A 26329-nucleotide genomic window follows, 5' to 3' on the forward strand; every position below is an offset into this window, starting at 1 on the left:
ACAGACCAAATGACACTATTTAGTAGACCTTTCAGAGATTGAAAATGTGTTCCTTGCTATTCCTTTCCATCCTTGTGACACACTATAAACTGTTGATTCCTCTTCCAATGGGTCAATCACCTTGATGTGGGAAAAGGTTTTTGCTGTTTCCTGACAACTGAACTGGCCAGACTCTAACATTGAAGGGCAGCCCTGTCTACACACTCCTGTTGTGTTTACACACTTAATTGATTTTTTCAGTTAATTGTTTTAGTTAGAGGAAAATATTTATTTTTATTTTATTTGGAGATTATACCTTATAATGACAGCAAAATCAAGCAATGAGCCGCAGGTTTACAACCACCATTGCTGCTCAAACACCATAGCGACAGCTTTCTCGTATTCTGACATAGGGTACTATCCAGCTAAGTGATGGGCAGAGTAGACCTTCTGAAATAAATGGACCCAAGTTAGTCATGGCCATTAAATTCAATGTGTCTACTCCCAAGTAGGACTAGATATATAACCCATCATCTCAAGCACAGCTCATCACTGAAAAGTTCACCTTTTGCATTATTAATTCACCAAATGGTGAATTTCTGCATGTGAATCATTCCCAATGGTACCTTCAGAATTATGAAATCTTGGCTGGTAAATATTATTTGCTCTGTCCCTTTAAAAATGACAAGCTAAGCAGGTTCTGTCAGCCTTTTTGGAGCCTGAACAGCAGCTGTGGGCTATCTCTGGTCCACCAAATGTTCCTCAACTACAATCCCCAACAGCGCCCAAAAGCATGGCCAATGGCCTTGGAAAGTCGAAGGAAGAAGCCACAGTGCACCTAAGGAAATAGGCAAATGTTAATGGCACAGGAAGAATGAGAAACAACTCACACAGAGATTTCTAATATCAAAATATAGCAATTTATTCAAGACACTGAATATGATCTGTTGATTCTCTCCTTGAAACAAACAAACTACAACACACAAGGTGATTTGCTGAAAGAGAGTGCGGGTTTGTGTGTATGTGTGTGTGTTTATAAGAGGGGAGTGGGTGTACAGACAAAACGGGGTGAGGGGAGATGTTGATTCAACAGAACCCGGGGAAATGCTGAAATGAGAACCAAGCCCGGCTTCAAGTCTGACACAGACAATAAAACTTCAGAAGCCAGAATTCAGACTTAATCCGTGAGTGGCTGAAGTAACAATTCTGCAATTGACAAAGAACCGCATTTTTTTAGAAGGCAAAAAAGAAAACAAGAGAATGAAACAAGGACAAAGTAGAACACCCCCCCACAAAAAAACAACCCTTACATTTGACAAAGTGCACTTCACTTGGCTCTAAAGTTAGTTTTTAAAATAAAAAATAAAAATGCAATCTCATATATGTCTTGGGGGACTAATATGCATTGAACCCTAGAAATACTGGGCTTTTTGAGGCCCCATATAAGGAACCCAGTGTATACCAAGTTAAAGATGCAGTATCCCTCTCTCCCTGGCAGCTTGCTGGTCAATTCAGGGTGCTAAGTGTCTCCAGAGGCAATTTATGTAATATGTCAGAAATGTTTGTGGAGAAAGGATTAGCTCTTTCAAAATTCCAAAAGCTATTTGTTGGCTTAAACCAGTCTAATCTTATTACAGTGCAATCCTATGCATGTCTACATTACTCAGATACAAGTCCCACTGGGTTAAATGGGACTTACTGCTAGTTAAATAGGGGTCGGTTTGCAGCTATTTAATACCTTGGGCAGTTGAGCAGCAGTTTAAAAAAGTGAACCCACTGCAGATCTCCCCAACTTAGCAGTATTTGTAAACAGAAATAGTCAGCAAATAGCAAAGTTTTCTCTACACTCTGTGAAACACTAGACTTATTACTCAGAATAAAAATAAAAACAATTACCCATTTTGAATAAAATGGCAGAATTGGGCATTATTCAACGTGGAAATATTTTCTGCAAGAAATGTGGGAATTTTTTTTTTTAATGTTGAGAGTTATCTGGATATATGACTCAGAAAAGAAGTATCTATTTTTAAAACTCTAACCTTCTGAAATAATGTGACATAATTGACATCACTAAGACTTGTCAATTAAATTAAAAACATGCAAGATATTTCCCCCCCCCTTTAATAAGATTATATTTTACAAGAGAAGCAATGCCTGGTTTCTTTTTTGTTTCTTTGTTTTAGCAAATCGCCTTTCATGAGGAAATAAAAGGGATACTGCATCTTTAAATCTGTATCAGATTCCATTCAAATTGGGGGTTTTTTGTTCTGAATGAGTAACACAATCCAGTCTACATCTGGTAGAGATTTTAAGCTTCTAAAATTGTGTTTTAACATAAAAAATACTTCTCTTTTTTTTCCAAAAATACACTGGGTTCTTTCTTTTCCTAAAAAGTCATCTTTCTCCTGTAAAAAGCGTTCCCGGCATTGCATTCTTACATAAAGCACTTATTACACAATTTGTTGAAAGTGCCCTTGAGACCCTAAGATCTGAAGCGTGGAAGTATTAAGAGAAAGAAGAAGCTGGGAGAGAAGAGACAAGAGCGGAAGAGGCAGGTGGGGGGGGGAGCAGAAAGAAGGGGAGAGAAAAAGTCTGTTAAAACTTTTCATTTTGCCCACCTGGCTGCATTTTCGGCGGGCACCAACGGAAAAAAGCAAAACAAAACAGACGAACAAAAACATGGGCACAATAAAGAAAGAAAAGAAATTCAGTTCAAACCTACTATGCCTGTGATCCTCAAAGGCTATCATATTCCAGCTGAAAGGGGGGGTGGGGAGGGGGGAAACCCATTGAACAAATAAAAGTAGTCTAGAAAATAGAAAGTGTTGTGATTACAAAGTTGTGTGTGTCATCAGTACAAACTGGTCTTTGAATGTCCTTTGGGAGAGCAACGGTAGTGTCCAGATTGGAAGGGAAAAAAATACAAGACGACATGGAGGAGGATTCTTTTTTTTCCCTCTCTCTCTCTCTCTCCCCATTTTGGTTTATCAAAGCATTTTGCTTTATAGGTTTTCTTTTTTTTAATTATTATTATTATCATTTTTGGCACAGCTTTTCCTCTTCTTTTCTGCAGCCATCAGAGCGAGTTCTCAGAGACCCAAACCAAACGCTACGGGGTCTTAGCCGGTGGTGGCCTCTTGCTTCCAAAGGCTGAAGGTTCCAGGTGGAAACCATCCCCAACCCCTCCCCCTACGTGATTGTGTCTTAACTCCACGGTGAAGGCTATGGACAAAACATTTTGCAGGCTTCTGCCGCCTGGGAGAGTTGCCTTTGTTGTACACTCTGGGGTCCCCCCCCGCCCAGTTTCTGTTTGTTTCCCCCTGTTCTTGCAGTTCTAGAGATGTTAAAAAATAGTTTTGAAGAGTGCTTCTACCCACACATTCAATGCTGGTCCATTTGCAAATTTTCTTCTAAAACATTTACTTTCGCAGGTCTAGAACACAAACCTAGAAGGCAGAGAGAGGTGGAAAACGATCAAAAACATTGTTCGGATATCTTAATATTGTTCACTCGTAATTGCATGGTAGTAATTGTGCTATCTGGGCAATCAAGCAGGGAATATTGAACAAGGGAAAGGTATCACAATCGGAAAGGTTCAGTTTGCACAATCACCCAGTTACAGGTCCTCTCTGCATGCTGGAGAAGCAAACGTATGCTCCTAAAACACACACTCATGAGAAGGATCCTCAGCATGTGAAATAATGCAATAATCTTGAGAGTCCATTTGGTCCTTGGAGAACGCATACAACAGAGTAGCAGCATTCTTACATATCACTGCTTCTGCCATCTGTTATAAAACACCATCGAGAGCTTAAGCTAAGATATTAAAGGGTACTTCATGGATCTGTTAAGTCTCCCAGCTACAAAAAGCTCTGCAGGATGTTTCAAAAGGATGAAATAAGACCAAATGGTGTTCCTTGCTCAGAGTACATATGGAGATGTGAGTGCACTTAAATGACTCTGGATACTGCTCACTAATTCACAGATCTCTAATCTTATCATGGGGGGAGGACAGTTTTAACAACATGGGAACTATGCTCATTTATGGGATAGGAACAATCACTGAAAATGAAGTCTGAAAAGACTCACCGATCCATCTGATGCACTAGCCCCCACTTTGTCTCCTTTAGCATTCCAGCAGACTTCAAATATTCCCCCAGTGCCTCTGTAGCTATGTACTAGAGTTCCATTCTACAAAAATAATAATAAACAAATCATCACTACCATCATTATTATTCAGGCAGCAGATATTTCTTGCTCTGCATTGTGTGTGTGTGTTTCCCCAAGGTTTCTAAGAAATACATGTGAACTATGCTTGGATCGAGAGCTCGAAACTTCAGGCCCAAATGCAGCCCTATCTGGTCCTTGAGACTCGACTCTCAGGCTGCGTGCGCGCGCGCGCACACACACACACCGCCCTCTCTTTCCATGCCACATCTCTCACTGGCTCTTGTGCAGGTCCTCCTTGAGAGGTTTTGCCTTACTGGAATGTTTCCTTGGGCTGCAACAATGCATTTTGCTTTCCGGGGTTGAGTGTGTGTGCATACCGGTAAACCTCAGGCTTTTGCATGGTTTGAAAGGTAGAGGTAAGATAAGAGACAAATCCATTGCCCCGCCTACTTCTGCCACAGGCTCCACCCCACCACTGCATAGCTGTAAACTTTTCCCTTTTCTTGCGAGGAATCCAATAATAATAATAATAATAATTTATTATTTATACCCTGCCCATCTGGCTGGGCTTCCCCAGCCACTCTGGGCAGCTTCCAACCAAATATTAAAATACAGTAATACATCAAACATTAAAAGCTTCCCTAACATTCCCTTAAAAAAAGGGAAACGTTGACAGCTATGCACCACTGGCATGTGAACTCAGACAATTACCCCTGAGAGTGTGCTCCCTGGCGCTGCTGTTGACAATGAAAAGGTCAAATCCAGGATATTGGGGAGGGGGAGAGTCAGCATAGAAACATGCAGGCACAGCTCATTTCCAGCTTCATAAACCATAGTTACATCTGAACCAGGGCATTATATTCCAAATATATGGAGAATATAATGCCCTGGTTCAGATGCAACTATGGTTTATGAAGCTGGGAATGAGTGCTGTGCCCACATGCTTCTACGTTGCCCTCCCCACTCGGTTCATGGTGGAAGAGCAATGGCAGATTTTCCAAGATGAAACATCTTTTCCTAACCCATAATATATCTGCTTCCTGTCCTCCTTTAGGGGCAGAAATGGATTCTGTCACATAGGGTTCTACATGGATCCGTCCCTGATGTATAACTTCTAGACGGTATCACTGGGTAAGATCATCGGAATCTTCCTAAGAGTTGTGTCAACAAATGCCAAGGACACGCAGGCCTCTTTCTAAGGCTCATAGCTGTTTGTTTGGGGTGTGTGTGTGTGTGTGTGTGTGTGTGTGTGTGTAAAAGAGAGCACACATAACTTTGTATGCAGAGGCAGCTGTTTCTCAGCTTTTAACAGAAAGTTGGACGAAGCTGAATCAAGATACAAGTGGTTGCACTACATTGAACTACTCTTATGGCCAAACTATATACATTATGCCAGCCTTTGCCAACCTGGTGCCCTCCAGATGTTCTGGACTACAACTCCCATCATCCCTAGCTAGCACATGGGAGTTGTAGTCCCAAACACCAGCTGAACACCAGGGTGGCAAAGGCTGCACCATGCTCAGTATGTAGCATAGAGCTATACCTCCGTCTTTCACTCTTTAATTTCAGGTTAAAGAAAGCCCAATTGCCATAGGTACAGAAGTATGTGAAGACAGAAGGTCCATTCCTTCCCTCCATGCATTGCTATATGGGTTTTGGGGCAGGCAGGGAACAGCTTGTATTAGCACAAAAGAACGCTCCCCCTGGGGGAAAAAACCCCTCATAGCTGTATGGTGGAAGGAATCTATTTTCACCCAGACTGGAGCTCCCTTCCTTGCACAATGTGGACAACATGTTGATGCCACAGGATCACTAGTACTATGAGAATTCTTTATTGTCATTAAAGCTTCATTTTGGTACCGTGGACTGTCTTCCTACAGCTCTATAATCTGAAACATCTGGCCAGTAAAAATGTGAAGAACTGCCTTTAATTAAGTTTTATAACATCTGATGTAACAGGGTTGTACTTGCGTGAGTAACTTTGCTCAATAGCGACTGCAAGTGCCTTGTCTGCTACGGAAAGCAATGCGTCTCTCTCTGGGTGCTTCTGGTGCAACACTGACTCTCATTTTGCCAATTCACTCCCCCCGCCCCAATTTGGAGTAGCTCACACCCACTCCAATTAGATATTTTAATCTTTGGATTAGACTGCATGCACATTTCGTGCATAGTTAAGGAGCACAAAACTCTCTTGCACTGTCGCAGAATTTCTGGTCCCGCTTTGCAATTCTCTCTCCCCACACCTGCCACAACTTGTGCCATAATAAATATGTTTAAAGCTCTTTGTTGTCTTTGGTGCATATAGCAAGGGTAAAGGTAAAGGGACCCCTGACCATTAGGTCCAGTCGTGACCGACTCTGGGGTTGCGCGCTCATCTCGCTCTATAGGCCGAGGGAGCTGGCGTTTGTCCGCAGACAGCTTCCAGGTCAAGTGGCCAGCATGACTAAGCCGCTTCTGGTGAACCAGAGCAGCACACGGAAACGCTGTTTACCTTCCCGCCAGAGTGGTACCTATTTATCTACTTGCACTTTGACGTGCTTTCGAACTGCTAGGTTGGCAGGAGCAGGGACCGAACAACGGGAGCTCACCCCGTCACGGGGATTTGAACCGCCGACCTTCTGATCGGCAAGTCCTAGGCTCTGTGGTTTAACCCATGTAGCAAGGGTAGGGGACCGCATATGCCAGCAGCGGGTGGGGCTGGAGGAAAAAGCAGATAGAGCCACAATTGTGAATTTTTGCTTTGAGCAGGCTAGCTTCTGCACACACCCCTCTCCATCCTCCGTCCAGACACGCGAGAACCATGCTCAGAGTTCAAGGCCACATTCCAGCCAAGCAAAACAGGAGGGAGGACTGTGGGGAAGCTCCCAGAGTCACAATAAAGATAACTGTACGGCTCTGTTCGGCTTCCGGACCTGAAGCTGCCTAACCCTGGCAAACAGTATTACAGACAAACTTTATTTTGGTTAACATTCTATCCAAGCCGTTTCCTCATCGCCTGGGTGTGAAATTTCCATACCTGAGTGTTCCATATATGGACACACTTGTCAAAGGAGCCACTGGCCAAGTATTTTCCGTCAGGACTAAAAGCTACGCTGTAGACAGGCTCTTGATGTTTGGTTAACATGTGAGTGCAGACTCCTCTTTCGACGTCCCACAACCGAACAGTAGAGTCGAATGAAGCACTGTGGGAGACAGGAGACAGCAGAAGGTTTCACGTACCGAGCGTTGTCAAGGTTCTAGCAAACTTCAGAACATTTTCTTCTTTGCGCAAGTGGCGTGCGGTCAGTGGACTAGGGGGACTAGCCTAGTCCCCTAGGTGTCCCCCTGGCACCTCCTTCGCAAAGCCCGGGAAGCTTCTGCCAGCTTAGGAAGGAGGTGTGATGCCCACACATGTGATGTCAACCCCTCCAATCACCCACACAAGCTGGCCCCTCTGGCCCTAACTGTTCGTTTATGAAAAATTTCACCACACGCAACTGCAAGTACCCATACATCATTCTGCATGAGCACGGCCAGTGTAAGGTTTTTTAGGCTCATAGAGAAACATTTAATTTGATCTCAACTCCCCACTTTAACTGCTGATTGTTAGTATTTGAGGGGGGGTTTGGGGGGGAGGGAGTAAACTTGGTGTTCCAATCTCAATTTAGCTATGGACTTGACCGGGTGACCCATAACTAACCTACCTCATAAGGTAGGTTATGAGGATAAAAAGAGGAGGACCCATGTATGGACCTCCCAAACACCTTGTAAAAGGTACAAAAATGGTCAAGGACCCCTAGATGGCCAAGTCCAGTAAAGGCAACTATGGGATTGTGGCGCTCATCTCGCTTTCAAGCCAAGGAAGCCGGCGTTTGTCCACAGACAGCTTTCCGGGTCATGTGGCCAGCATGACCAAACCGCTTCTGGCGCAACGAGACACTGATGGAAACCAGAGTGCATGGAAACACTGTTTACCTTCCTGCAGCAGTGGTACCTATTTATCTACTTGCACTGGTATGCTTTCGAACTGCTAGGTTAGCAGGAGCTGGGACAGAGCAAAGGGAGCTCACTCTGTCGCGGGGATTCGAACGGCTGACCTTCTGATCGGCAAGTCCAAGGTTTAGACCACAGCACCACCGGCATCCCTAAACACCTTGTAGGATGGGTGGGATACAAATGAAAGAATCCCTATACACATAGTTAACAAAACTAAGAAAAACTTTTCTGTTTATTTGAGCATGCGTAAAACTGTTTCGTTTTTACCTTGCCAACATAATATTAGAGTTTGGGTTGTTGGTCCCTGGTCCCGTCGGACTCCATTTGATAGTATAAATCTCTTTGTTATGTGCCTGAAGGTCATGTACACACACATCTTGCTTCATACTCCAAATCTATACAAAATCAGAGGGGAATAAAATCTGCACATTGAAATATCTTCCCCAGTTACAGAAGAGCTCACCAAGAAATATGCATGCATTTAAGAAACAGAACTGAAAAACGTAAATAGGTAAAGGTAAAGGTACCCCTGCCCATACGGGCCAGTCGTGTCCTACTCTAGGGTTGCGCGCTCATCTCGCTCTAGAGGCCGTGAGCCGGCGCCGTCCAAAGACACTTCTGGGTCACGTGGCCAGCGTGACAAAGCTGCAGCTGGCGAGCCAGCACCAGCGCAGCACACGGAAACGCCGTTTACCTTCCCGCTATAAAGTGGTCCCTATTTATCTACTTGCACTTTGATGTGCTTTCGAACTGCTAGGTGGGCAGGAGCTGGGACCGAACGACGGGAGCTCACCCCGCCGCAGGGATTCAAACCGCCGACCATACGATCGGCAAGTCCTAGGCACTGAGGTTTTACCCACAGCGCCACCCGCGTCCCTTCGAAAAACGTAAATAAAGGCTAACATTTCATACAGTATTTGCAGCAACAGTTCTTTAATATATGTTCCAAAGGCTTCAGCCAGAATTACCTTTAATGTCATATCATCTGAGCACGACGCTAGAAGCATCCCAGAAGGATCCCATTTGATAGCATTGACCTCATTCTGAAATTTAAAAATAATTAAATTGGTGGCAATTCTGTATCAAACTGCACTGTACCTTTTTATCCAGAAGAGGGCCATCTGGGTTTAATTTATAACAGCAACAAATAAACTATTGCATGTTAAAATTATTGGTTTGGTTCTTTCATTCTTGAAACAACAGAAATGATATCTCATTAGCTAAACAGATTTATAGAGACTAATTTATAGGATTAAAGTATAGTTTGCTGCCTTCTTTCAGTTTTATTTGCACGAGAGAACAAGTCCTCCTAGGGGGAATTGCCTGATACCAAGTCAAGTCAAACAATTGGTCCATTTAGCTCAGTATTATCTGTGCTGACTGACAATGGCTTTCCAGGACTCCAGAAAAAAAAAGTCATTATTGTATCTGCTTGGAGATGCCAGGGATTGAAGATGGGACCTGGTTCATGCAAAACATATGCTTTACTGCTGAACAACTCCTCCCTCAAGCAGGTAACCTAAAATCATTTTCCTTCTGACATTTGAGAAGGGAAAACTACTCACCAATAAGAATTCATTACAACACAATCCTATGCAGGTTTACTTAAAAGTCAATCCCATTAACCTTCATGGAGCTTACTCCCAAGTAAGTGTACAGATGAGTTTGTCACAAGGACTTTATCATCCTGCATTTGTCATCATCCAAGTCTTTTTTTCTTGCAATGCTTCATTTGCATTTGTTCTTAAGAACAGCAAAACACACTTAACAGAAAGAAGAGGGGGAGGATGATATATCTCACCCTTGAAATGTTCCAATGGTCACAGCAGAAACTGCAATAGGTTAAAAGGGCCATGTAAACTCACCGTATGGCCTTGAAAAGTTTTGACTGGACGATCACAGCCTAGTCTGCATACATGTATGCACATGTCCGTGCTGCAGGATGCAAAAGTAGTGTTGTTCTGCCAGTCTACATCCAGAGCAGGGGCTGCAAAAGGGGAACCAGAGAAAGGCAACATGAGGACATCTTGCAAAGAAGCAAATAGGCAAGGCTCCTTTCCCACTTCCATATAATGACTGGCACTTTGATTCTAGTACCCCTGCAAAGTCAGGAACAGCATCCCAGGAACACCTGCATAATACCAATGTGTTGGGGTGCAGTGATAAGCATGCACCAAGATTCCCAAGATTCCCATTCCATCTCTCTCAATAATCTATTGATTAAGCTTCCTAGGTTGGATTCACCCAGGAAAAAGAGAACCTGCTAAAATTCCAAAAAAAATGCACACAAGGGCTTTCAAATAACGTAACAAGAATTTTTACACATATTTGTCCTGATGCACAGAGCACATCTTGGGTACAAGCTGTTTCACAAAAACGCAACTGGTGTGCCTACAAAAACTAAAGACACGGCAGTACTGTATTTTCATACAGTAAAATATGGCGGGATCTTGAAGACTATGGTGGAGTGGTCATGAAAGCTTCAGTGACATTTTTCAGCAACAAAAGGCAGGAATCCAAAAATGTTCTCTCAAAGTTGTCTTTGGTTCCCACCAAAGCATAATTCCAAGATGATGTCCTGTCCTTGGTTCCATCTATCAGGCAGGAACAATCAGCCAGGCTATGGAGATGATTGTCTTTTCAGAGATGATTGCTGCTGTGTGAAAGTATAGGAGACCTTTTCTGAATTACTTAATGATCAACTGATTTATTGTGATTTGTGTCTTAATTGCGAAAGCTTAAGCTGCCTTGCCTTTTGCTAAAATTAAAATGTTTAAAGAAATACATGGACGGCTAATTAGCCTTACCTGAGTGGAAAGGGAACTGCTGTTTAGCTTCTCCTGTATGAGCATCCCAAATTATTGTCGTCTATGTTGGTGGGGGCAGATAGGGAGAAAAAGACACACATTCAGTTCTGAAGAAAAGCAGGTTTCACTATGAAACACATTGTTGTTGACTGCTGAAAATTTTAGTCAAAAAACGCATTTGTTCTAATACAACACAAATAAGAAAATCTAACATAGATAATCTGTCCTTATTACACAGGGGAAGATTATCAGCCTGAGTCAAAAAATGTTTCTGTAAGTAGACCAAATAACAATTTCTTCAGTTGAGCAAATCTCTCAGATTCACACCACAAATGATGGTGTATTAAGCCTCCTGTAAACTGCAGTGTTGTGTTGACAGGTGGTCCTTATAACATCCAGCATGTGTTTAGGTGAATTTTATGATGCCTCCACAACCTGAAATTGATAGCCAATAACGGAGACATGGTAATGTTTGCATCACAATCGAGATTGATGCTACAGACGCTGCAGCAGAACTGGTCATATGATTTAGATCAGGTCCTTGATTTTCCTCTACATAATTGAAAAGGTAGGTAAGCTTGTAAAATCTCAAGGTTTATATAAGAAGAAGATTTGCAGAAGCCGCAAGTAACTTCACAACATATTGCGCCAGGGAAAGCTGTGATTAGGCCCCTCTTGAAAAATAAAGTTTAGATCTTACACTTTGCGACAAGTAACACTCAGTTTCTAACCATCCATTTCTAAGCAACGCAATGGAGTGAGTAATGGTCTCTCTACTTCAAGCAGTCCTGCAGGAAACTAATTATTTGGATCCATTCCTATGTGTATGAGGTTGCCTCAAGTCTGCTGATACCTTCCTCTCAATGTGTAGATAATGCAATTTGAACTACACCAGAATCCACACTTTGAGAATGAATCCACTATCAGTATACCTGATATTTTCCTGTGACATATTTTTAGACACTGGGAAAAACAGATGTGTACAAATGCACATACACACGTGCATGAAAAACCTCTGGCAACGTTGAAGAGGAGAATTAATTATGCCATACAAGCAAACAAGTAGCCTGTTTCAAGGCAGGCTGCACTTGTAACAGATTTACTATCCCTTAAGAAAGCAATCACTCAATTTGATGAAATCTAGGCTTTCCAAAACACCTCCCCCTCCCCCGATGAGCAGAAATAAAATTTTGCTGAATTCCCAAGAGCTATTCTATACTTGCAAGCTATGCACCTCAACACTTACTTTATCAACTCCAGCACTTAAGATGTAATTTCCCTTTTTGTTCCACTTCAGAGCAAAGATGGGCCCTTTATGTTGACCTAAGGTGCTTGCAAGATTTCCTGCAAAGTATGAAAGACAATAGTTAGCTCCTTCAAATAGCTTGGGAGTTGAAATAATTCAGCAGTACAAAACATCTAATTATTTGGAAACAGATACCGTTATAAATCTTACCATCTTCTGTCCATATTCTTGCAAAACCATCATATGATCCTGTAGCCAACAGCGTCCCATCGGTCTATAGGGATGTTAACAAAGAGAATCAAATTGTGTTTTTTGCAGGAGGCACGCAATATCCTGAGTCAGCTACAACCCACTAACTCATCCTTCAAACCCTGAGTTTTCAAAAGCAAGCAAAACTAGGTGCTCCACTGAGCTAGAGCAAGCATCATTACTGGATTGTACCCAAAATTAAAGCCTGGCACTCCTGGCACCTAGATGGAAACAAAGACGGCTAAAGCAGCATTGCACTGTGAGAACAATTAAACCGCTAAGAAACAAAATTGTGACATAATTATTTTTATGAGGTATTTTAGCTGAGCTGAGAGATTTCCTTCCCTTACCCTGCCAAACATGTCAACATATCTATATTCCTCCCTTTTTCCTGAGAAAAGAACAGAGCAGATAACAGAACAGAACAGCTTCAATGGAACTTTTACATATATTTACTTTATTCCTCTCGGAGGCAGTAAGAATTAGAAATATGGGCTAAAGCCCTTCTGTTGGCTAGCAAGACTGTTCCGCTGCACTGTGTATTTTGTGTCTAGGGACTGCAATAAAGCTGTGTGTGTATATTTACTGATACAAAAGTCCCAATTAATTTTGATCATTACAACCATTAATTTCATTTACTTTATCCTTTGAACAACTGAAAGATGACTTCATTAAGAGTCTTCATTGCTTCTTGACTATGTAATAAGCGCTTCCTAAAGTGCTTTACAGTTCAGTGCTTTACGCACAAGAAACCAACACTTACTTATTTTATGCATTCATTCCTTCATACAGAAATGAATGCATACAATCTATAGGCCACCCAATAACTGATGTTTTGGGGAGGCTTGTTTTTTCACAACTGGCAACTTGAGGAGGTGATAATTGCCTAACTGAGACCTCATCTGAACTGAACGAAGTGCGGAGTATCTGGGAGCATCAGATTCTTGAAGGCTAAAGTATTTCAAGTGGAAACGGCCAGGAATAAAAGCCCATTTCCCCAAGTTCACATACAAATATGTGTTACGATGCTTATTTTAAAATAGGTTTGCTATCATTTCAAGTGATATATACCGTATTTTCGCCCTATAGGACGCACCTGACCATAGGACGCACCTTGTTTTAGAGGGGGAGAACAAGAAAAAAAATTCTCCCTCTCTCTGCGCGGTGCTCCTGCGAAGCGGCAGGAGAAACGGAGCCCCTTCCATTTCTCTTCCCGCTTAGCTGAAGGGGCGCTGCGCAGCTCTCCCTCTCCCACATTGCCTTCGCCTTCAGTGAAGGCAACCCAAAGCCTCTGGAGCACAGCGGGAGTTCCCACTGCGCTCCGTAGGCTTCGCGTTGCTATCGCTGAAGTCAAGGAGCCTGCATTCACTCCATAAGATGCACACACATTTCCCCTTAATTTTTGGAGGGGAAAATGTGCATCTTACAGAGCGAAAAATACGGTAACGCCTGCCTGTGGCATTTGTTCTGTAATAGCTATTTCACACATGCAAGCCATCACCTGATGTTGCATTCGTCAAGTGTGAACATTCATATGTAAACTAATATGTTGTAGAAAAGTAGAGCTATATAGTTCAAAAGAGGGGGACTTGTAGGCCGCAGACAAAGTGCAAGCAGCAGCAAACTAAGAACAATCCTTGGTTATAGATGGTGGTTTATCCAAAGTGAGATATACCATGACCTCAGGTTTGGATATAATGCTAAGCCAAGCCATGGTTTAGGCCTGGGTAGAACAGTGGCAGTAAGGAGAGGAGCAAAGGGACTGTGATACTCGTTCCAAGAACCCACACATTTGTTCAGTGCAAGCTTGGCCATTGTTTCAAACATTTTATACTTCACCTATGTTCAAATTCCCCTTTAGCCTTAAAGCTCACAAGCTGACTTTGGTTCTAGTGACTTACATCTCAGCCTAGCCTACCTCACACATTGGATGTGAGGATAAAATGGGGAGGGAAGGAACTGTGTTTGCCGCCTCAAGCTCTTTGGAAGAAATGAGGGTTAACAGTGTAAGTAAAGAAAGCAACTCACATGTACATGCTGTGTGCTTTCTCTCCTGCGTGCCACATGTAAGAGAATAAGTTGGTGCCTTGGTGTTTAACACGGTGCACCAGAAAGCTCTCGTTCAACAAAGAATCTCAGCTATGATTTGGAATGTTTCACGTGACTTGGAATGTAGGTGGAAGCAAGCAAACATGAATGAATGAATGAATGCAAGAGTGGATCACACTACTGGTAGAACATGCAAAGGAAGGGGAAATACTCCTAATGCATCTGGAACCCATACGCCAGAGGGCATATGAGGAACCTCTCCATCCTTAAGTTGCACAATAAGCTTGAAAAGCAGAACCACAAATGATTCATACCGCCTCTCCCGGTATGCCCCACAGAGGACCTTAAGGTCCATATATAGCAACACCCTAGAGGTCCCGGGCCCTAAGGAAGTTAGATTAGCCTCAACCAGAGCCAGGGCCTTCTCAACACTGGCTCCGGCCTGGTGGAATGCTCTGTCTCATGAGACCAGGGCCCTGCTGGATCTGATTTCTTTCTGCAGGGCCTGTAAGACTGACTTGTTCCACCTGGCCTTTGGCTTAAAATCAGTTTGATTCCCTCCCCCTCTTTGTTTTTCCTTTCTCCTCCTGTGAAGAGGCTGCATCCTAATGTTTTAATGTTGTATCTTAATCTTTTAAATTGTATTTAAATCAACTTGTTTTTATTATTGGTTGTTAGCTGCCCTGAGCCCGGTCTTGGCTGGGGAGGGTGGGGTATAAATAAAATTTTATTTTTATTATTATTATTATTATTATTATTATTATTATTATTATTATTATTATTATTATTATGGATCTGCTTCTTGAAGCTTCCTGTTCAGTGGCCCTTGGCCAAGCCACTAACTCCTAGCTTCAGCTACTACCCCCGCCGGTAATATGGGGAAAATTACATTGGTCCACCTTATGTAGTTGCTGCAGGTATCATAGATACAATACACTACATTTATTAATACTACTTTTTATTTCTATACTTTTGATCGGTGACTAAGAGCACATTTTTTTTACAATCCATGGTGGTGCTGGGGGAAGCTTTGTCTATTTATTGGTGGAGAATAACAATTGGGATAGGATGCTATGCATAACGATTTCCTCATATTTTTAATAGTGCAGCTACAGCCATACGGCTCATTTCCCAGTCCTATTGTTTGCATTCATGTCATTCACACTTCTGCTCCTTCTTCTGGAGCTCTGGAGTTTAAGATTAGAAAACATCCTTGTCTGCCACAACCCCCGGGAGCTTTAGAATGTTTTGCAGAAAATTTATTCCATAGTGCGGAAAAGAGGATGGCAAGTGTGGAGCTATCTGCATTTTTATGCATGACATACAGCAAAGAGGACAGATAACAACAGGATACAAACTAGATTTTCACTGCGCTGGGAAGAAGCATACGTGATTTTGCAAGTGGGAGACCTGATTCATTTGCAGACGGCAGTAAACACTGCAAAGCAAGGAAACCTTTAATCTTACAAACCTATTTGTTTTGGCTGAGTTTGTCTTAGAGGCAGCGTAAATCTTTTACTCCAAATGAGGCACTGCACAACTCTTGCATTGTTTTTGCAAATTAAAAGTTCGTTACACTATTTATCTTTGCCTCATAAAAGACATCACAACACTTTGCACATAAATAAACAAAGAGGGCTCCAACTGCCTAACCAAATAAGTGTGCTTCTGGTTCACCAAGTTAATGTTGCAGAAGTATTTAACAAACTGTTGACTGCTCGCCATGCAAAACGCAGGTAAATTGATGCTTCTTAAATGGATACTGTACTCCCCCCCCCAGCTGTATACCAACCACATGATGAAGTCTATTCTCTTGTGTATTTTAATAATAAATTTGTTAGGCTTCAGTTCAAGAACAGTGATGCAAAAGTCATTATTTAGCAAGGGACCGGGGGTGGTACCTGAGCATGGTGCCAATGATAGACCCTCACTTGACATCAACCAGGCCCCCCGCCGGTTCCCACCACAGTGCAGCTGCCATTCATTCATTCACCTCACCTCACCCCATCCCACCCGACCCCCTGGACATGTTTCAGTGATGGCCATTGGTGGTGCTTTTGAATGGGAGCCAAGCTGGTGCTCAGACCTAATCTGCAGTGGCCACTTGCCAAGTTAAGTTACCCAGAATGCAATATCTGACCAAACTCAACTACAGTATTGCATTTTGGGTAATCCAACATGGTGTCAGAGCAGACTGGAGTCAAAACCACTCGCCACTATAATACGCCCAGAGGCATGGCTGGAGGTGAGGTGAAGGATGGGCAGCAGCAGCAGCCTTGGGTTGGCTAGTAATAGGCTCTTCGGAGCTCCAGGACCCTTGGCAGGTTCCCCAATGATGCAGGCCTCTGACAAGAGGACAATAAAATATTTTTGAATCTTAAGGGGTAAGTCATGGGAATGGGGAGGGCGTGGTGAGCAAGTCCTATTTCTTAGATTGAAGATTTGCTAAATCAAAGTCTATCAAGGAGCAAGCATAAAGTAACAGCATGGAAAGACTAAAAAGCTTTCTTATGAGCTGTTAAATGTTTTGCACTTGTTTGCAAAGAGGAACTAGAACTACTAGGCTACGAGACTGAATAAATGACAGAAGCACTGTGAGATTTTTACACTTGAGTTAGTATTCAGAGCTGATGGAAGGACTGCTTGTCCTTTCCAAAACAATCATTCTACCTACCTGCTCATATAAGCTTTAAACATTTCATCCCACCTTTTATTTTCTTTTAGGTATGGGGATGACTGCCACACATAATGACATGGAAAAATAAAGTGTTTCTGGCAAAAATGCTGGTCCTCCTTATTGCTGTCATTGAGTAGCTTAGCCCTCCTACATTTCACAGACACCTTCAAGAGTTTTAGCAGTCAACTTACATTCCAGTCCAACGATGTTACATCCTTATTGCTGGGAACATCATGTCCTCCTTCTCTTATGCAGTGCCTCAAAACGAGTTGAGTGGAACTACCATTACTGTTCTCATTTAGATTCCATATTCTGGCCGTAGAGTCACCAGATCTATCAAGAGGAAATGTGTTTGTCGTGCACACGGAACAGGATATGAACGTATATTTGTTAACACACACAGGAAATGTTGTTGTTTTTTTAAAAAACCAACAAACGAATAGACTGCTTTTCTTTAACAACAACAACAACAAAATCGCAAGGCACATTCAACGACAACATGATGAAATAATATAGAAACCGAAAACGACTGAGTAACAACAACTCCAGGACCTCACAACTTCCAATTTCTAACCATAACACCGTAAAGCAAAACTGCAGTAGTAATTGTATTTGGAAACCTGACAGAAAACGGCTAACAAAAATGCACTACAAAGGGCAATCTACTCTCTTGGAAGTTATTCACTAGATGTTGGATTTTATTAGATGCTGGGGCCATAGCTAGTAGCTATGTTTTAAAAGGGGGCTCAGGTAACAGGCAGAGGAAAAGGCTTTCTGTCTGAGAACCCTTGAGAGCCCCTGACAAGCACAGTATACACAGTATACACATATGGTGTAAGTTGGAGGAAGCAGTCTGACCCAATACAGGGCAGCCTCCTAAGTTCCTATAAGCTGGTTTGAGAGAACACATTATCCACAATGTGTTAAGACTATGTCTGTCATAACAATGACATACAGAGAGGGCACATGAGAGCCACATTACTGATGCTCTAAATCAGCACTGACTAGAGATGAATGCAACTTAAATACAGTGAGAGCTGTTCTAACCCTTTAACTTACCCTGATGCTAGCAGATCACTGACAGGATTCCAGGCACAGATGAACACCTCTGATTCATGACCCCGGAGAACTGTTGCTTTGTTAGAAGGAATTTCAACATCCCCATCAATTTCCATTGGCTTTGAATGATTATCTGCATGACAAAATACACACATTGAGGTAAAGCAGTGATTACGTACTGTTAGTTATTCCTTTCAGTTTTGTTCTGTTTCGCTTTTTCAAATTTGCAGCATGTTACTCTTAGCTGTAATTATTTACAGAGAAGACTGGACAAAACCATTTAATTCCAATAATGTATAACTTATTTGATTGCTTTATGCTGGCTGCATAAACACACACTTTCCTTACCAAGATCAGAACGAAATGTAACTCTCTACATTTAACAGGCTTTTTAAACAAGTCATATTTCACACTATGATCTGGGTGAACTGCTGCTGAGATGACATTAATTATAACAACAATGAAAACCGCACACAGTGATTAGTTTCTGCTCCCTTCTGTACATTGCAAACTGTGCAATTAATGGCAAGAGATCCTATAGGGAAAAGTAACACATAGTTATACTGCCAAATTTTATTTACACATGGATAATTCCCAAATAAATTAATCTTTAATCCTGGGAATATAACATCCAAATGGGGGTTGGGGAAGACAGGGAAATAGCTGACTCAGAAACAGTAAGGAGAAACGGATGAGACTTAGGGGAAATTCAGTTAGACCACTTCCCCAAGCCCATCTACTGAACTTAACACTGAGGAAGGATTTGAACACAGACAAGCCTGTGGCTGCCTTATATTGCCTAGCTATGCACTACTATGCATATTTTCAGTACAGTGATGTTGTGATTAAAAGTCTGATTCTCTTCCTGTTTCCTACAGTAGACCAGTTCACACTGAATCTAGGCCACTTTGCTCATCCCCACCCACACAAACCATGATCCCTGTTGTAGTGTTATATCCAAACTGGGCGTCATAGTTAATTTAACTCACACACACCACAAACATGTCAAGAACAAGAACAAGAACAAGCTGGTCAAGAACAAGCCGGTGCTGCAAAACATGGTTTGTTTGGAGCAAAGCAAAGCATGGTCCCCATTTCAGACATGTTTCTCCCATCCGCTAGCAGGGAGGAGAAAACGTTCATGTGATTTACCAGGACATGTGAATGAGGTCCCTGACTAAATGCAGGAGTTGAAGCTTCCTAACTTAATTTTAGAGTGTTGGTGCCTATTCTATGGTGTGGAAACCGAGCATATCCTTATAGACTCAGACATGTGGTTAGTGCTGGCAATTCTTGGGGATCTTGGTCCCAATAGAAAGCAAGCAGCTACTATGTTGGGATGTATCATGATCCTGAAAACCTGCAACAGAATGGCTGCAGAATAACTATTCTCCATGTCTTCATACAATTTCTGAGCATCATGAACTCAAAGGAGTCTTCATGTTCAGAGCTGTGTGCTTTTAAATAAATCAACATTCTTCCCCAAGGTAACCGAAATTCCATGCCAATAATGTATCAGTTTTGTGTTCTCCATAAAATCATGCAAGTTAAATGCAAGTACATATATCTGCATAATTTATTCTTCTAGTCAGAGGCAAAAAGGTAAGGAGCTGTGCTAGGTGATATAAGCTGTCTTGAAAGCCTACGGAGTCCCCTTTCCTGGGCTTCAAAAATCCAGAACGTATTGGACAAAGATTTTCTACAGCCACAGGAACCTGGTCCCGAGTTGTTCAGGGCTTTTATATGTTAACAACCAGACCTTGCACATGGAGCAGCAGCTCATCAGCAGCCAGTGCGGTTCCCTTAGTAAAGATGCAATAGGTGTTCCCCTCAAAAACCTGGCAGTGGCATTCTGAACCAGCTTCAGCTTCCAGACCATTCCCAAGGGAAGCTCCACATAAAAAATAACCACTGCACTTCTCGAGGGGATGAATTCGGAGCCCAGACCCAAACCAATGGTTGTGCTGCAGTTGCACAAAATCCGGGACTCGCGAGCCACACCCATAGGAAGCGTACTTATTGCATGTGCCCCATTCTCCTCTCCATTCACAGTGGCTTCTCCATTCTTTGGTGTGTTCTGCTGAGGGACAGCAGTTGTCGTTGCTGTAGAAGCTGTGGTGGCCGTGGTGGCCGGCGCTGTGACTGGTGCCGTGCTAGCTTGCTGTTGAGCTAATTTCTCCCGCAAAGCCTGCTGCCGAGTCTGTACTACGTCAGGCATTACTGCGTCTATCAACGATAGCGACTCTATAGGCCTGCCGTCAAACACTGTGCCGTCCTGAGGGAGGGGAAGGAAAATGAAAAGAAAACAAATTAGGAGGCTGAGAGGACAGGCGACACCCAAGAGAATGCCAAGCAGAATACGGTGACGGAGCCATCTGTAACAACCTTCTGTAAGAGAAGCCTCTTGGCGAGTTTTTCACCACACTCTGGACTGCTGAGCACACAGTGACGGAACAGCACTGGATTGAGTATTCTTGTTGAGATACAACTGGCACCCACTAACTGTGCTTTCCAGAAACAGTAGCAGTAATTTTTGTTCCGATGGGCTTTCCCAGCTGTATAAATGGGTCTTTACCACAAGTACAGTGGTACCTCGGGTTAAGTACTTAATTCGTTCCGGAGGTCCGTACATAACCTGAAACTGTTCTTAACCTGAAGCACCACTTTAGCTAATGGAGCCTCCTGCTGCTGCCACACCGCTGGAGCACAATTTCGGTTCTCATCCTGAAGCAAAGTTCTTAACCTGAAGCACTATTTCTGTGTTAGCAGAGTCTGTAACCTGAAGCGTATGTAACCTGAAGCATATGTAACCCGAGGTACCACTGCATCCATTTGTTAGGGTTTTAGTTTTGCCTTAAATGTATCTGTTGCTTTCGTGTTTATAAATGACTTTAATTGTTTTTATGTGTAAATAGCCTTGATGCAGTGGTTTTGAAGGTTAATAATAATAATAATAATGCTAGTAGTAGTAGTAGTAGTAGTAATATGGCGTCCCCAGGCAGATCTGGGAGAGACGCTCAGGAGCTGCTATTGGTCACTGTAGACAACACTGAACTACATAGACCAATGGTCTGACTCAGAATAAGGCAGCTTTCTAGGTTCCTAGAAGAGCACTGGCTCTGAAAAGGCATTCTGGGATCAAAGAATCATAGAGCTGGAAGGAACTCTTGAGGATCATTCTAGTCCAACCCCCTGCAATGCAGGAATACACAGCTGTCCCATTAGAGGATCTTAGCTGCAACCTTAAGAGTTATCAGTCCCATGCTCTAAGCAACTGAACTACCCAGGCTCAAATTCACCCCATTTCACCTTCACTTCTGCGATAATTAATAAGACTGCAAAAACCACAGGCCCATCCAGTCTAGCCTTCTCTTTCACAAGAGGGGCCAAGTAGGTGCCTATGAGAAGCCTATAAGCAGAAGCTGAGTGCAGCAGGACTCTCCCTATTAGCGATTCCCAACAACTGGTATTCAGAGGCACACTGCCTCACACACACAGTCATCATGGCTAGTGACGACTATCTACTACGTCTATAAAAAAAAATAACAAAATTCATTTGTCAGTTCCTCTTGACGTGTTTGTTCAGGATGAAGTCTAATCTGAAAATTTTGGAACTACAGAGTATAGGGAAGAAATCTGATGGGAAGACAGCATCTTCCCATGACTCTCTGCTTTACACATGCGCTGCTTCTTTTTTAAGATAGCATAATTTAAAACAGCAAGAGAAGTCAAAGGAAGAGCCCTTTTCAATGATTTAATGTAAACATCTTTACAAAGAAACTCCAGATGCACAAAGCTATCATTGTTTCTCCTTTATTAGCAAATGATGCCCATGAATGCCTTCTTTCTTGGCTGGTGGCACAGCCACTAGGAGGTGTACGGAGGGCTACTGTTCAGGAAGATACCCGGATCCTCCCTGGTATTTTTAGCTCTTGCTCTCTCCTATCCTTAGAGACACATAAGGCAATTGTATCCAACTGCTCAGTAAGGCCTAAATCTTTTCCAACCCTCTGGCACTGCAAATATACTTAATTTCTTACTGTTCTGTATTGATTCCTTGCACAAATGCCACCTGGTTATCCATTCCAGCTCAAAACTGTGGCTTGCTCTTGGGTAAGAGTCAACGGAGACAGGCAAGAGGTAGGTTCTTCTAACGTACTCCATATGCACCCTCAAGTGGTGTGTGTCTCCACATAAGAAAACACAGCTACTCACCTCATTGATGCTGATCTCTGCTTCCACATACTGCAGGCCTTTCTGAAGTATGGAGATGAGGGCAGCAGGTGGCACTAGTGTCCCATTGATGTTGGATTGGCTAATATGACTCTCTATTCCAAATGTGAAGGCTGAATGGGAGAAACCTGAAAGCAGGAAGGGAAGCCATGATAGAAAAACCTAAACACTCCTTAATGTGACACCCCCCCCTAAAAACAGCGCTGCCCAAAACCTTTGCCAGCCTAACCATTTAGAAGGTTCCATTTACCAGATTATGTTGGGTGGTTACAAAGAACTACAACGGCCTCCTCCTTCTCCTAGCAGTCATTTGCAAACATACTTTGAGGAGGATGCACACTTCGCAAAGAAATAATTTGTGCTAAGCCAAAAGGTGTTTTTTTTTATATAAAAAAGCAAAAACACACACCGTTTTGATGCTTAAACTCTTTTTACAGTGCACAGGTTGTATTTGCCTACAATCCAATGCTCACAACAAGGGAAACATTCTCTCATGCAGAACAAGACAAAGGCACCTTTTCAACCTTCTGCCCACAGTTCTCATTACCAGCTCAATCCGACATGCACAGTGTAACTGTTCTAACAGGAAATGAGAAGCCATCCCCAAGAGGTAGACTCTCTAACTGCATGTTTCTTTGCAGGCAACAACAAACTGGAACTGTACCACGCTGGCCCAGTGCAGACGTACTGGTGCTGATCCATTAGCTGCAACACCATTCGTGCAATTAACAATAGCATGATTTGATGATTTTTTTTTTTAAAGCAAATTGCAGATGTAGGACCTCAAATCAGATTAGGGCTTTGACATGGGATGGTTTCTTTTTAACCCCCTCCCCGCTGCTGTTGTCCCAGTCTGAGTCAGAGCCCCTGTGCCTGCTATTTGTATTGGGGGTGGGGGTCTCCCTTTTGCTCTAACAACTGTTTCCCCACCCCGCAAATACCTATAGGAGATGTGAGAGCCCTGATCATGACCATGGTGGGGAGGCAAAGAGTTTTCCCCCACAAAACTGCTCCCCACCAGGTTCCCAGTTCTGATCAGTCCCCACACTAGCAATTTAGGTTTAAAAAGCTATTCACACAAGAGGGAACTGTGGTTCATGTGCAGTCATGAAGTAGCACAAGATTTCTGTATATCTAGTCCTCATTAGACTAGATATACAGAAATCTTGTGCTGCTTCATGACTGCACATGAACCACAGTTCCCTCTAGAGCTGTGCTGCTAATCTAGATGCCACCAAGATGCTGGAGGAAATACGGATACAATATAAAGTAATAGAGGAAGTGGACAGTGAGAAACAGTTCAGCAGAGGTCCCTGATGTTCAGCCCTTCTGTTCCATAAAGGACATCTTTCTCACAGAGCTGAAACCAGCTCATCATACATGTAATCAAAGGAGAGGCAAACTGAATTCTCGAAGGGAGTTGAAAACAAACCATATTCTTAAGAGGCGTGAGCTATATCACAAATGCTGGTCAAAGCTGACCTGATGAATAATCTGGTAGCAACTGGGAGTTTTGGCACACAAGCATTCACAGAGGCCTTGTAGGTGGGTACAGATATTTTCACCGCCATTCAGTTGGTGCTGACATCTGCTCTGCATATTTGGTTGCTGAGAAGGCGATTAACCACCCACAATGGTGACAAACTGCATGCTCTTGAGTCTTCAGCTGGTGGACTATTCACTGACAGACTGGACAATGCTGAGACTTTAAGCCGTGGCACAAAACCTTACTCTTCATCTGAAGGAAGACCAGGCGGAACCCTTAGAAGCAAAATGGATTGCTGTGTGAAGTGTTCAGGGTTCCAGCCAACTAGCCATGCTCTCTTCCAGAATATTCCGTACCATTTTCTCCCTCCCTTGGTTTTCTATGCCACCTCCTCAGGCTCCTCAGTCATCATAAGGCTGTTTGGGCTTCCCACCTCCCCAACTTATTGTTACCTAAAGGTATTTACAGTCTATCAAACTTTGCAGTTCTCCCAAGTCTGCCGAGTTCTCTCTTATAGTATGTGGATGGTTTTGGCTTACATAAGGAACCACACTGAGACAATGAGCTCACTGTTAGTATATAGGATGCTGCAGTGTTACATGTACAACTCTCTACTCTGGAACTCTGAATTTAGAAATTAAAAATGTTCAGAATGGAAAAGATGGAAAGGAACAGAATAACCATGGTGCAGTTCAGTCTTTGATGGCCTCCTGTCATCTAGATGTTTTGCTGATAGGAGTGTACTGGGGGCCAGGGGGAGCCCTAGAGGATGCCAGGCTTATTTGCAAACACTTGCTAACTAATGTCAGCTACTGTTAACGGTGGTTAGCACTGCTGCAGATGCAACTGTACAAAGAAGGAAACATGCAAAAGGGTATAAACCATCATAACCATGATGAAGGACTGACCTTGATTATGAATACCAACTAACCCAACATTGCACCTCAATGAATTCTTCTACACACCATTTGCTGCCAAGAGGAGGCAACTTCACAGCAATTTCTACAGCAATTAATATTTGTGTAACCATGAGCACAACCTGAGTGGATGAAGAGCTAGGTACGCTTTGTTGTGATTTTTACAGTCACAGCGGTGCTGTTTAGAGAGCTGCTGCGATTACAGAAAACCGCTGCAAAAATGTACCAAATTAAAAACGTCAAAGCTAAGGAACACTTCAGGACTTGAAACACAGAAAATTCATCAGTATGTGCTACAGAGATGGCTTCATAAGAGACGATACTAAAAGCTTAAATATAAATAATGTGCCTAAGTAATTTGTTTTTTAAAAGGCATCATCAAGGGCTGCCTCTTGCAAACTATTTTAAAGTTGGGCTAACTTTCTGCAAGTTACTTTTGTAGTTGAAATTACTGGAGCACAATTATCACCATATTACTACCAGAGAATGAAGGTAACATTACAAAAGCTTTGAGGTAAACCACCACAGCTCCACCTCAAGTAGGAAGTTGTCTTATAACATTCTAAAGTGAAAATGTCCCAGATGCCAAGAGCATGATTAGTTTATAAACTGTGCCCCTTTATAGTGTGAAGCTGTGAGCTGCATTATCTTTGAAATGCATGTAACCAGTCCAACTAAGTCAATGGCCTCTTTAAAAAAAAGGGGGGCGGGGAAGCGTGCTATAAAGCTTGTGATCCATTCCTGAAGTGGGAAGTAGAATATATTTTTAAAAAAACAAAACAAAACGCACATACTCCATACAACACCATCATGCTTTAAAGAAGTAGAACTTCACAAAATCCCAAAGAAGTTATTTAATGTTGAAATTTGTATATGTTAATAGAGACCTGGCACTGAAGGCTTGTCTAATAGTGGTCTACATATATAGTTAAGAATAAAATCAGCTTCCTCTTCCATCACACACATATTCACTTCCTGTCCCATAGACTCCTTGCTCCAGCTTCCTGGAATGCCTGGGTCCTTTTAGAACAGTCCACTGCTAGGTTTAAGGACTTGCTGCTTCTGTGTCAGAAAAACTGATCTTTCGCTTCCCACAAGAAAGCAGCACTGTTTTTGCCACAGTTAGAATATTCATGAATATTCCATGGCTCCATAGACAATTAACTATGCTCTATGGACAGAATAGGGATGGTCTAAACCACAGAGCCTAGGGCTTGCCAATCGGAAGGACAGCGGTTCGAATCCCCGCGACAGGGTGAGCTCCCGTTGATCAGTCCCAGCTCCTGCCCACCTAGCAGTTCAAAAGCACGCCAAAAAGTGCAAGTAGGTAAATAGGTACCGCTCCGGCAGGAAGGTAAACGGCATTTCCGTGCGCTGCTCTGGTTCGCCAGAAGCGGCTTAGTCATGCTGGCCACATGATCCGGAAGCTGTCTGCGGACAAACGCCAGCTCCCTTGGCCTATAGAGTGAGATGAAAGCACAA

At 42.8% G+C, this 26329-nt stretch overlaps 1 protein-coding gene across 5 annotated transcripts in view; it reads right to left on the reverse strand.

The window, feature by feature from the left end:
• Positions 1-876: 876 nt before the first annotated feature.
• The window catches only part of TBL1X (transducin beta like 1 X-linked), a 128850-nt gene continuing 103397 nt past the window's right edge, over positions 877-26329 (reverse strand). For all 5 annotated transcript variants that reach the window (XM_053387258.1, XM_053387259.1, XM_053387260.1 and 2 more), the window contains 13 exons: positions 22427-22572; positions 20228-20486; positions 18212-18344; positions 17344-17485; positions 12388-12451; positions 12178-12275; positions 10932-10992; positions 9990-10111; positions 9093-9167; positions 8392-8519; positions 7166-7331; positions 4069-4170; positions 877-3425 (listed from right to left, as the gene is read on the reverse strand). In XM_053387258.1, coding sequence (XP_053243233.1) covers positions 3399-3425; positions 4069-4170; positions 7166-7331; positions 8392-8519; positions 9093-9167; positions 9990-10111; positions 10932-10992; positions 12178-12275; positions 12388-12451; positions 17344-17485; positions 18212-18344; positions 20228-20486; positions 22427-22572 — 1523 coding nt within the window. In that variant the 3' untranslated portion in view covers positions 877-3398. The remainder of the gene's footprint in view (positions 3426-4068; positions 4171-7165; positions 7332-8391; positions 8520-9092; positions 9168-9989; positions 10112-10931; positions 10993-12177; positions 12276-12387; positions 12452-17343; positions 17486-18211; positions 18345-20227; positions 20487-22426; positions 22573-26329) is intronic.

This window comes from Podarcis raffonei, chromosome 4, assembly GCF_027172205.1.
Source record: "Podarcis raffonei isolate rPodRaf1 chromosome 4, rPodRaf1.pri, whole genome shotgun sequence".
Lineage (NCBI taxonomy): Eukaryota > Metazoa > Chordata > Lepidosauria > Squamata > Lacertidae > Podarcis > Podarcis raffonei.